We start from the raw sequence: 13,220 nt of genomic DNA on the forward strand, positions 1-13,220 counted from the left end.
TAACTTAATTTATATAAGAACAAATACTAGGATGTTCTGATTGACCAGATCACAGAATGTCACATTCTTTTTTTGGATGGTCTATTTTTGTCTATTCCCTATTTGCTGGGTTGCACTATGGATTTGACACCCTTTATAATCAGTCATGTCAATTATATTGGCTAATTATTAGCAGTAATCTTGACATTTATAATCAGGTATTTCAATTACGTTGTAGTGTTTTTTAATACACAGCAATCATGTAATTTGTAAATTCTATATATTCATATTTTGTTTTCAAATCATGTTCTATTAATGTTGTTATACATAGGTAGAGGCCTCATATAAGCCCTTTGGGCGTCTTGCCTCTTCCTGGTACTTTTCCTTTTTATATTTTGTGTACTGTTTTTGGGGCGGTGTAGCCGCCCCCTATAAGTGGGTTTTGGACACCGACCAAAAGATTTATGTACCCCCTAACCCTTCCATTGTTAATGCAAATCGATACTTTTTTCATATCAGCCAATCACATTACAGCTAGTGTCATCACCACTAACTGTAATGTGATTGGCTGACTTTGCAAATTCAGGACTGTGATTGGCTAGCGAAACACATGACACATGTGCAGCCCTATGAATAGCAGTAAGGACTTTAAAAAAAGGAATTATCCTTTTTTTAAAGTGAGTCATGTCGTGATGACCACACACCACCTACTTGGGTGTCACAACAGTGACATAGTGCTCCAATTTCACATCCTGATTGGCTAATCTAAAACCATTTTGATGTGAGAGTAGTATATTTAACTGAGATGTTGTGTATTTCATGAGATCAGTGAAAAAGAATCGCAAAATCACTATGGTTAAAATGAGGAAAGTAAAAACCGAAACAAAGACAATGGCAAGTCTTCCTAGAACTGGCCTTGTGAGACCCAAGTGTATATCACAAGAGCTTAAACACAGAATTATGACAAAGCACAGATCTGGTCAAGGTTCCAGAGAAATTTCAGCTGAATTTAAGATTTCTAAAAATACAGTGGCCTATATAATCCAACAATGGAAGAGACGAAGCTTCGTGGGAAACGTAAAGAAGAATCCAAAAATTGCTTTAGCTGAAATGTGAATAGCAGTATGGACTTAAAAAAAAGTAATTTATACTTTTTTTTAAGTGAGTCATGTTGTGATGACCACACACCGCCCACTTCACACTGGGTGTGATTTTTTGTATTGTTTTTACATTTTGTGTTAAATAAATCAAATCAAGGCTTAATATTTCTCTTTTCAAACAGGGGTGAGGGAGGAAAACGCTCTGCTCCATTCCGAAAGTGGTGTGGCCTGGTTGGGGAACTTCGCTCCATCATTCCAAAGTCTGTGCCAGTACTTGCAGTGACTGCTACAGGTACTTTGTAAATATGTAGATAACTTGTTTTGCCTTCTATTGTTCTCATGTTGATCTCCTTCCCACTTGCCCCCTACCCCTCTTGTGGCTTTTTCTCTCTCCCCACTCTTCTTTCTACGGAATTTAACGTTGCAATGGGAGTGATGTACAAAAACGAATTTCACCCACCTTTTTACCTTGTAAACCTGTGATGTGACAATAAACCTGATTCTGATTCTGATTCTACAGCATCAAAGGAGACCAGACAGGACATCATCAAACACATAGGACTGATTAACTGCGTAGAGATTGTCCAGTCTCCAGATCGAGCCAATATCCGCTTGGCATCGAAGAAGGTGGATTCAGATCCAGTCAAGACATTCGCATGGCTGTGCAAAGAACTGGAGCTGAAGGGGACCAGCACAGAGAAGGTCTTAATATATTGCAACAGCATTTCTGACTGCTCTCTGCTCTATGAAGATGTGTTCAAACAGACACTTGGGAGTAAGTTCCGTCACCCAGAGGGTGCAGACGACATTTCAGGCAATAGACTGGTTGACATGTTCCACTCAGAGACGGCAGAGGATGTAAAGGCAGACATTTGTAACTCCTTGAAAGTCCCCTCATCAACTCTAAGAGTGATTCTCGCCACTTCTGCCTTGGGTATGGGTGTGGATTTTACAGGACTTAATATGGTGGTAAACTATGGGCCACCAAGGGACACAGAGGCTTACATGCAGGCCTTGGGTAGAGCTGGCAGGGATGGATCAAATGCTCACTCATTAATTTTGTACCACGGTCGTCAGTTAGTGGGTGTGTCTGACCAGATGCGTGATTATTTGTCGGATAACGAAACCTGCCGTCGGGCAAAATTGATGCATCTCTTTGATGGAGAGAAAATCAATGTCATTTCCCCTAGTCATTCGTGCTGTGGCTTCTGTGCTTCCTCATGTGAATGCAATCCCACGTGTGATGGACAACCCAGCCAGATTGAAAGGTTTGCAGGAGAGAAGCTAGATAGCAGACAAAGAACTGTTAGTGAGAGGCAAATGCGATTATTGAGTGCAAAGTTAGAGGATATCGGAGATGACTTGATACTACAAGGGTTTTGCGGTGGGTTGACCGTGTACAGCACTGCCACTGTGAACCTAACAGATGACACACCTGCTAATTTGATCCAAGAGGTCATTGAGAGAAGTGATTGTCTGTTCACATTACAGGACATCTTTACCAATGTTTCAGTAAGCACCATACAGCAGGCTCAAGCCATTTTAAAGGTTCTTGGTGACATCTTTCAAGACCTATAGATCTATGAGGTAGGTTCATGACCACCCCAAATAATCATATTTGAACAGTGGACCCTCCACCCTGACATACACTTGGACTTGTAGGAACTACATATAGTTCATTCACATGAATGGTATCCAAAGCTTGTGTCTACATTGTGCTTCCAAAATCTTCAAAATTCTCACTTTAATCTAGATTGTCTGAATAAAACACCATAAGCTAGTGCGGTCAGAAACCAAAAATATAGATTTTCTTGAGAAGGTGTTGTAGGGAAAAAGTGTTTGCTCCTTGGAGTGGGAGATAACAGAGTCTTTGTGGGCCGGTTTGCCTTGTGACTCGATTCCACTGACATGTCCTATAGGGAATCTGTTTTCCTTTGACTTTTTTATATATATATAATATCAGAAATCTGTCCTGTGTCTCTGCTGAGAGTAAAGCTCCAGAGGTCTTCCTGAAACCCAGACAGGAAGCTATAACTATGTATATAAAGTTTTGTACAAATGAGCCCATGGGAAAAAGTAATAATAATATTCAGGGCCTTGTATTGTTGTTTTCACTTATATTATTTATCTAAAATGTTTGGTTTTATTTTATTTCTGTGGTTTCTAACTCACAGCATTGAGTGTACATAAGAGGTTTTGTAAAGCGGTTCAGACATGTGTGATTTCTACTTTCAGTATGAGCCTAGGTAATAAAAAGGTTCAGTCAAAAAAAAAAAAAAAAAAAAAAAAAAAAAAGGAATTACATATAGTTTAGTGAAATATTTTGAGATGGGGGTCCGCGGCCAAATTCATATCATTTTGGGGGTCCTTGACATGAAAAAAGTTTGAGAACCACTGATATTAGAGCAAAAAACTGTTAGGATTTAGAAGACATTTGTAGAATCCCCAGAAGAAAAGATTTGAGTTAAAAATTGTTTGCTTTAAAAAATCTTCAGTTTGTGGCTTACAGTACTTCAAAAGGCTGGAGGATGTGTCGCTTTGACTTCTTCTCAAAGTAAAGTTTGTGTGTATCCCATTGCCATAGCTTATTATACTAGTGAGGTATTTGGTTCCATGCCTTTCCATTAAGCTATACACACTGGCCTTTTGTTTGTGTGCTTGTCAATCAGCAGGCACACATTTGAAGGCCAATTTCTGAGTTCCAAGCTCAGTTGAGCGTTCATCAAGATTTCCTGGTCCATTGTGCAATGGTCAGTATAAATATTAGCTCTGTGTCAGGGAAACCATCAGGGTTCTGTTTTTGTTGATAAAATCTGTATAAAATATGTATTCAAGATTTGCACACATTTTCAAGATAAAAACAAAATAGCAGATCTGCAAGCTCATAGCGCGGCACCCTATGAGCTTGTATATCTGCTATTTTTGAATAGCCCAAAGACATCTAAAAATTACACAGATTCTTTCCCGGTCTTAATGGGTTAAACTAATAATCTGGGGACCCCCCAAAACAATTTGGGGAACCACTGTCATAATTGACCATGTGATACACTGTGAACAAAATGTTTCTATGTCACTTCAAATACACTCATTAAGTCTGCACATTTATTGCATGGGTGACTGACATTTGTAAAAGCATTTTTGCCCTGAAAGAGACTTTTCTAAACACCATTCACCCCAGCAATACGGCATGTCTTGTATATGGTGTGAAGGGAAACCCATTATTTTGTAACACTCGTACAATTTCACTTGATTAATAAATGTTTTTACTATATCACTTTGTGAATTTAATGTGGAAAATGCTGTTAGAATCGATCAATGGTTCTCAAATGTTTTCAGGACCATGTGATACACTGTGAACAAAATGTTTCAATGTCACTGTTTCTATGTCCCTTCAAATACACTCATTCAAGTCTGCACATTTATTGCATGGGTGACTGACATTTGTACAAGCATTTTTGCCCTGAAAGAGACTTTTCTAAACACCATTCACCCCAGCAATATGGCATGTCAGTCGGCATGCCTTGTATATGGTGGGAAGGGAAACCCATTATTTTGTAACACTCGTACAATTTCACTTAAATGTTTTTACTAAATCACTTTGTGAATTTAATGTGGAAAATGCGGTTAGAATCGATCAATGGTTCTCAAATGTTTTCAGGAAGAGGATCCGATCCCCAAATTGATAGTCATTTTGCTGTGTACCCCATTTGAAAATATTTGTTGACAGCCCATAACACAACATTTGACTATCTAATTTGACTTCTAAAAGTGCTAAATTATTAACCCCAAAAAGGAATATTAGTCTCAATATATTGTCTTTCCTTCAAAGCCTTTTGATAAACATGAATATTCTACATCATAACTGAAGTGTAAGCCTAATAAGCCCATTTCACTATAGCCATCTCACAGCACATTTGTGGAAGTGCTGATGTGCCCTTTATCACCAAATACATTCCTTTAAAATGGGATTGAGACAATGGATTTCACAAGATACTTGTAGAAGTTTGTTCACTTGATATTGTTTAATACTGTAAAAATTAAACTTCAATATAGTTAATAGATACATGTCCTCAGGAATGATAACACTTTAGGCCTGTTTAACACACTTAGTGTAGGGATATCTGGATATGCCATGCTGTAACAGGTGAAAGCTTTTTGGAATATTAATATGCATGAAATGATTATACATGAACAAGTAGTTCCAATAGGTTCTCTTTTATTAAAAACAGGTAGTGGTGGACAGTAACAGTAGATTTACTTGAGCACTTCACATTTTTTATCTATACTTTGTGTATTTGAAAACCTTCACTCCACTACATTTCAAAGAGAAAATGTGCTTTTGACTCCACATTTCTAGTAAGGGGAAAAGTTATAGTGAAAAATTCAGAGAGATTTCAGAGTTCCCAATGCAGCTACGCCCAAATATGGAGTTTGTCGTCTTAACCCAGTGGTTCTCAAAGTGGGAGCCGTGACACAAGTCCAGGGGTGCCGTAGAATGCTGTGAAAATATTTTGAATTTATCAATATCACTTTCAGTGATAGACCCACTTAAACACTTTACTAAAACTAGCACTGTACTTGGTGTGCCAATCTCTTGGCGAAAAATAGCCGCTGTGTCTTGATACATTTTGTCATCGATATGTGTTTATAATGTGTTTATAGCCATGTGTCACGTGAAGCTTGACCAATCACTTTGTTGACGGGTCTGACCAATCAGAACGTTGACGGTGAACACGGACAAAGTCAGGTATAGAGCAGGATCCGCTCTATACCTTTAGCGCCGCTAAAAATAAGCCATGTCATTCAGGGGTACCGTGGATGAAAGTCATTTACAGGGGTCTAAAAAGTTTGAGAATCACTGGTCTAACCTTAATGTGTCGTCATGGTACAGTATAAGGCGTAAATAAACCAGTGCCTCCATATATGGGCATAAAAGGGACCATATAGAGAGATCTCCATATATGGGCATATCAGTCGGATCTGCGGTTCAACGTAGGTGGTGTGAGGGCCGCCCGAACACTAGTTATCTGCATTTGAAAAAATATAGATAGGCACATTAAAGAAAATTAAAAAACACAGCATCAGCTGTGGGGGTTAGGCAGATGGATTAGGTAGTGAGGGAAAGAGAGAAAGATTGGAAAATCAGAGGAACAAGAGAGTTACAGACGTAGTGGGAGACTATTTGTTTGCCTCGATCTTCTTGTCCATCTTCAGAATTTGTTCACTGATCCATTTCCATAGTCCTGGGGACTTTAGTCTGTTCAAAGGATTTGCACTTTGCTCCTTAAAGTGGGGGTACATCCTGCCCGGCTTCTGCCTGAACACCTGGATTTTGTGAAGCACACTGACCATCGCATCGATGTCATCGTCTCGGTTGGCAGCTGTGTGTCTCCCTGACTCACGTGGAACTTTACAGTCTTTGTCAAAGTTGTCCAGAATTGTCTTTGTCTCTCCCAGACTTTGGCTCATGAACTGGGCAATGTCAAAGTTGATGTTTGCGCCAACTTGTGAAATGCACTCTTTCGTGTAGAGAATGTAGTGCTCACAATTCATGTCCAGAGATATGTTGTTACCGGCACCTCCAGTGACATTCACAGTTCTATTCCATCTGAGCCTGTGGGCATCACTTGGACTCAGCAAAGCATGTAGATCTAGTTGGAGTTTGAGTGCCTCCAGAGTGTATCGATGTCGACCTGCTTGCTTAAAATGAAGCATTTTAAACTTCCACAGGCGGCAGGTTCGGTCTCCATCCCCCTCCATCACTGAATCCTGGAAGTCCCTCTCCAGCATGGCCATTTTCAGGAAAGCAGTGTGGTAATTAAAAACCCCATCAGTTATAAAAGATGCGGTTGCTTGTGGAGTGTGATGGGAAAGACGGAAACCATGTACCTCTTCTTCGTGGTTCTTGAGCTCCGTTAAGTTTTGGAATGGTGGATAGATGCATTCAGCCAAGTGGCATTTGTGTTCTTGTGCTTCAGGTTGGCTTTCACTTCTTGGAGTTGTTACTGGGAAAAGTGTATGTGTGCAGTCATTCATAACATACCTGTCCACTATATTACCAAGTTGAGTGTCAAACCATTGCTGTTTCTCTAATGAAGAACTGAAATTTGGTGGGGAGTTTTGTTTGGGTCCATCATGCACACTGTCCATGCCAAAGTATTCGAGAGTAGCTGTGATGATGAGGGCATCTGTCACATCCTTGATGAATGCATCATTCGCTCTATAATGGTCTCCCAGCGCTGTTCCACTTACATCTCTCCTGTCAGTTAGGTTCTTCAAGTGAAACAATGTACCAATCTCTGAACTGGAGGAGACATTATAGAACTCTTTATAGATAACATCATTGAAGTTCATGCTGGCGTGAAAGTCAGCCACAGAAGGAACAATGCCAATCTGTCTCTCATGCTCTGTGTTGCTATTCTGAAGATCTCTCACAGCACGGTCAGAGTTCTGCTTTGTCAACAGGTCTCCTGTGACAATGATCTTCACAGCTGGCTTCAATGTCGTCTTCCCATCGTCAACAGGCACATATGGGACATACCGGTCATTGATGTGACGCATAGCTTGGATCATGTCACTCGATTTCTTTTCGTCCACATCCAGTAAACCCAGCGGTGTTATCTGAGATTTTAAGGCCATTTCGTGTGAATATTGATGAGGTAGGTGCCACTGGACATTTTCTCTGAAGTTCTCTAATGATGTGAATTTGGAGACAATAACTCTACCAATCAGTTCCTGAAACTCAATTTTAAGGCAATTACGGTCTTCCTGGTTGGGGACAAGTTCAGAGAGTGGTACATTGAGGACAGATGATCTGACATCTTGTGGCAGATGTGCAGCACTGACCCTCTCTTGGTTTGCAACCATCAGTAACCAATGGTAGTCAAGTCTATGATGCTTCATTGACACTGAGTGAGGTGTAACAGCACGGTCTAGGTTGTCTACCGTCACTTGGAATGGAGCCAAATGTGGGATACCCTGGGGAACAAATGAGGCCAAAGTTTAGACACATTTAGCCATTTAAGTGTTATAAATTTGCACAATGAACAGATTTATTTCTACAGTATTCCAGTGTAACTGTTTTATTGTGTAAAAAATAAATGCAGTACATACTGCATGGACATTACATTTAAAGGATTCACCTGTCCATCATCAGCTGTTGAAGATCCTGGCGTATGATAGTCCACTCCAGTGAGAGGATCAATGTCAGCATCCTCGTCATCAGTATCCTTGTCATTTCTGGATTCCGTGTCCTCATCCTCGTCAGTCTATTTGTTTATCATGAGATTAATAAGTAGTTATTATCACAAATCCTATACATTTAGATCAGTTTTATCCAAAGAACTATTTCAGCCAATCATGACACTGTTAATGTGGCTCCTGTGTGAAATGTAACCCATATCCCTAGTCTTCTATAAAACAGTAGATGTTTTTATTTATCTATCTATTTATGCATTAACCTTTTTCTCAATTTAGTCGTTATGCCAATTGAACACACACAAACACACACCTGTTCTATCCTAATTACTCACCTACCAGTGAGGCCATAAAGCCTGTGGTTAGCATTGACCTAATATAATCAATTTACCCTTCATCTAGTATGTGTAGTGTGAACAGGTTTTAATGTTAATAAAATTGAGTGGAATTAATACCTGGTACTCTCCATCGGATTCACTGTCTATCCCCACCAAAGACTCAAGACATAGTTTGTGGAGGTCTTGCGTTAGGCCAGTGGCAAGCTGTACCTTTAGAGCAAGTAAAAAAAAGTGTGAGTGTGTACACACATACATACATAGAATTAAGACGTAAATGTAGCGTGGCATCTAAGCCATTTAAGGGTATTGATCATTGTGGGGAAAAAAAATGTGTGTTAGGTAATTACCTTCCCTTCTGAGTCACTGTGTAGCCCCAACATTGATTCTTCAGTTCGACTTGTAGCAGCATGGTCCTTTAGAGCAAGACAACAGATAAGAAATTGAAAGTGTTTATGTACATTTTGTTTGTAGTTACTGCTGTAAAACCTGTTCACACTACACATACTGTTGTATAGGTATATACCTGATAGTTGCTTGTTTTAGAAGAGAATGCACTTAAGACTTCTGGTGATTAGTAGTTTCCTTCCCTACCCATGTTGAATGCACTTATTGTAAGTCGCTTTGGATAAAAGCGTCTGCTAAATGACTGTAATGTAATGTATCCTACTGACTAACCTGCCAGTGAGGAGCCCCCACAGTATATGTTCTAAATTAAAACCACTGACTCTTTGTAATTATTCTTCCCTATTTTTTTTATTCCAGCGCCCCCACATCATAAGGCCTGTGGTTGGCATTGACCTAATGTAACCAATTGAGCCTTCATAGAGTATTTGTATTATGTACAGGTTTTAATGTTAAACCAAATAGAGTGAAATTAATACCTGGTACTCTCCATCAGATTCCCTGTCTATCCCCACCAAAGTCTCCAGAGATGATAGGCCAAGTTTGTGGATGTCTTGCGTTAGGCCAGTTGCAGGCTGTTCCTTAAGAGCGAGAGAGAGAGAGCGAGAGCGAGAGCGACACACACACACACACACACACACACACACACACACACACACACACACACACACACACACACACACACACACACACACACACACACACACACACACACACACACACACACACACACACATTGAGCAAATACTTTATCAGGGGGGAGGGGAAATATGTAGTGCGGTATTACATGTAATATTTTGTGGTAAAGACATTTCAATGTATTTTAATACTTTGTGGTAAAAAATAACATTATCTCTAAGTCTTAAAACAAATTATGGGGGATCTTTATTATTTTAGGTATACAATGTACAAACCTCTTCAACAGTAGGACATGGCACACCGAGTATCCCTTCTATTTCCTGACCTTCTCCTCTGTGAAGATGAATTATATCTTCTTTCCACTGAAGTACTGAGCTATCAAATACTTCACCCATAAGTTTGAGGGTTTTTAGTGTGCTGTTGTGAGAAACGCACATTCCCAATCTGGAGAGTCTTTTGAAGCATCGTTTGGTAGCCCCTGCCTCACGCAGGATCAATGAATTGATATATTGTGGTGCATTCATGGTTTGTACGCGTGCACGGATAAGGGTCGCTCCAGCCATGGCCATAGCACACTTCTTGATTGTTCTGTTTGGGGTGTCTGAAGATGTTAGTCCATTGAAAGTCACTTTGCTTGCTACCTCCAGGAATTTCAGAAAGGTTGGTGCATGGTCTCTCCACTCTGACACAACGTTTGTCCATTGGAAGTGTTTCAAGTCATTCAGGCTGGTTTGGCGCAAGATGGACCTAAATCTGAGACTGACTAGTCTTTTTACTTCTGCCTTTACTTCCTTCAGCACTTCAGCAATCATCCTTTTTTTCAGATCAGGGATCTTCATTAGAGCTGGTGGGAGTCTGTGGTACTGGCCCCGAACCAGGATATCTGCCACTTTTTCAAATGGCCCAGTAAGGAGTCTTGTTTTTAAACATGTAGGATACTTCACCCTGACCTTAAACAAAAGTAAATATACCACAATCAAAAGGTGTACATCTCGAAATGAAAATACATCATGTAATGGGCATGAAACCCTTGACAGATTGTGAAATTCTTTCAAGTTCTGATTAAAAACTACAGTGTGGTTAAAAAAAATGGCAGGCTGCATAAAACGTAAAATCTTCTGATGTAAGCTACACAGTGGTAGCTAATAATAGGTTGGTAATAAGTGTAACACCCATTGTTAATGTATTTAGATGCAACTGTTTTACTAGACTGCCATGTATTTAATCATAACAGGAACACAAACAGTCAGCCTATGGTTTCATGACCATAAGTAGTGAAATATGTGTGGCACATATTTCATTTGCCTCTGTAACACTTACAAAACATCTTTTCCTCTGTGAGAGGGAAGTTACTGTCACATGTATTGCCATGTCCTGCGATCTGTCCACATTGATCTGTAATGTAAGAAAAAGACTTATTTTTAGATAAGTCTTCCCTTTAAATTCAATATTAATTACAGGGTAATTTAATTTAAAATTGAAGAGGGGTCAGCTCCTTTGAGCTTCCACACATCATTAACAGTACATGCATACCTGTGCAGACTCTGTAAGTTGCACTGCAGTTGGTGTCTTTGGTGCAGTGGACACTGCCGGCATGCTACCTGCTTGCACCTGCTGTCCTTCACTTGACGAGGCAGAGACATCAGACTTTCTGCGTCTTGCACCTAACACACACAAACCCCTCTGCAACGTGGACAAGAGACATAGAAGGGGAAGAAAAAGGAGAGGGTGGGAGAGAAGGAAAGCATTATAATAGTACTAAAGAAAGAGTTAAGATCATAACTATTGCGGCTGATAGCATTTTCCAATAAACTGATGTATGTGCAAAGAAAAAAGATAACAGCGAGCAATAACTCCCAATAATACAAAATGCGGTCAACAAAGTATAGCTCTCTCAGCTCACCCTACCTCGATGGTCAAACCAGCCATAAAGGTGGCCAGATGAGTGCCATTATGTATAGACACTGAGGCCACCCACAGCGACACTCCCACCACCAAGGTGCCAATGAGGTGCCTCCATCAATCACTAATCCAATCCAGTACAAATTTGGCTCCTACAATAACAACTGATTGAAACTTGCCAAGTTCATTACCTTTGGAACCCTCTACCCTTACACTGCTTGTGACTGCTGTCCCCATCACCCATTCTACTAAAGCACACCTGGCATACTTCAAACTAACTAACACTGAGCTGGGTGTGATGACAACTGTTGTGCATGAAGCCAATGCAGTCAATGCACACACGATTAATAAGCCATCACCAAATGCACTCTAAATACTGATAAAGGGTCATGACAGGTTCTTAGTATCTTACATTTCCATCACCATTATGATTTTAGCTGAGGCATGGCAGGTACTGTAGTATAAAGTATATTTATTTGAAGCACTAGAAATAAAGCAAATATTAATCTATAACTAATTTAGCACTTCTGTCATCTAAAGCATTATTTCACATTGCATTAGATTGTATTGACTTACTGTAATCTCCTAGTTATACTTTTTCCAATCTAACCTTTACTGTCCCAGGGGAAAAGACCACGGGGACTGATCCTGCAGGCACCTTCTCTTCTGTACTTGATGAGGCAGGGACAACAGTCAGTTTGGGTGTGTCACTGAGCTGTCTATCAGCACGCTACAATGTAGAGAGAGAGAGAGAGAGAGAGAGAGAGAGAGAGAGAGAGAGAGAGAGAGAGAGAGAGAGAGAGAGAGAGAGAGAGAGAGAGAGAGAGAGAGAGAGAGAGAGAGAGAGAGAGAGAGAGAGAGAGAGAGAGAGAGAGAGAGAGCAAGAGCGAGAGAGAAAAGAGAGGGAGAATCCATGTTCATTATACTATAGCAGTGAGTTAGACATGTATAAAACAGATTAAACATGTTCAAGTGACTTACCTTCAGATCTCTTTATGCTAAACCTTACCACAGGATAACCGAATTGTAATATGTTAACTTAATGTAATCTTCCAGTTCCATTTATTATGAATTCATGTCACTTCCATTTTGATCCCCTTGCTCTAAGCTGACCTTAACTTTCACCGGGGAAAAGAGAACAGGTAGTGGTGCTGGAGACATCTTCTGCCCTTGACTTGAGACTGGGTCATCACTCTGTTTGTGTGTGTCACCTATTAGACTAACAGCATGCTGAAATGTAGATCGGAGGACCAAAGAAACAAATGGTAGATAGAGAAGAGTATGTTTATTTTAACAGTAAATACACATTTTCAACATCTTAAATTTACGCCAGTGATTACTTTTAAAGTAAATTAATTGCACTTACTGAAAAGTTACAATGTCACATTTTACTATATTAAGTCTTACACTTGATCCCCTTATTCTAACCTATTCTAACCTGACCTTAAGTTTCCCAGGGGAAAAGGGAACATGTTGTGGTCCTGGAGTCGTCCTCTGTCTTTGGCTTGACGGACCTATTAGACTCACAGCATGCTGAAATGGAGATTGGAGGACCAGAGAAAGACATGGTGGATAGAGAAGAGTCTATGTTTATTTTAATAGTAAATTAAAATATTCAACATCTTAAATTTACCCCACTGATGGCTTTAAAAGTACTTTAATT

General features: G+C 39.9%; 1 protein-coding gene across 1 annotated transcript; it reads right to left on the bottom strand.

Moving 5' to 3' along the window:
* Positions 1 to 5,493: 5,493 nt before the first annotated feature.
* On the bottom strand, positions 5,494 to 12,264 carry LOC311049023 (uncharacterized protein). Its single transcript, XM_084062447.1, has 9 exons — positions 12,168 to 12,264; positions 11,189 to 11,338; positions 10,976 to 11,050; positions 9,931 to 10,605; positions 9,496 to 9,597; positions 8,962 to 9,027; positions 8,732 to 8,824; positions 8,222 to 8,347; positions 5,494 to 8,057 (listed from the first exon to the last, which is right to left on the bottom strand). The coding sequence occupies exons 2-9, from the start codon at positions 11,249 to 11,251 to the stop codon at positions 6,258 to 6,260; spliced, it is 3,000 nt and encodes a 999-aa protein (XP_083918573.1). The 5' UTR covers positions 11,252 to 11,338; positions 12,168 to 12,264; the 3' UTR covers positions 5,494 to 6,257.
* Between the last annotated feature and the right edge of the window lie 956 nt (positions 12,265 to 13,220).

Source organism: Gymnoscopelus microlampas (genome assembly GCF_963454915.1).
Source record: "Gymnoscopelus microlampas genome assembly, chromosome: 7".
Lineage (NCBI taxonomy): Eukaryota > Metazoa > Chordata > Actinopteri > Myctophiformes > Myctophidae > Gymnoscopelus > Gymnoscopelus microlampas.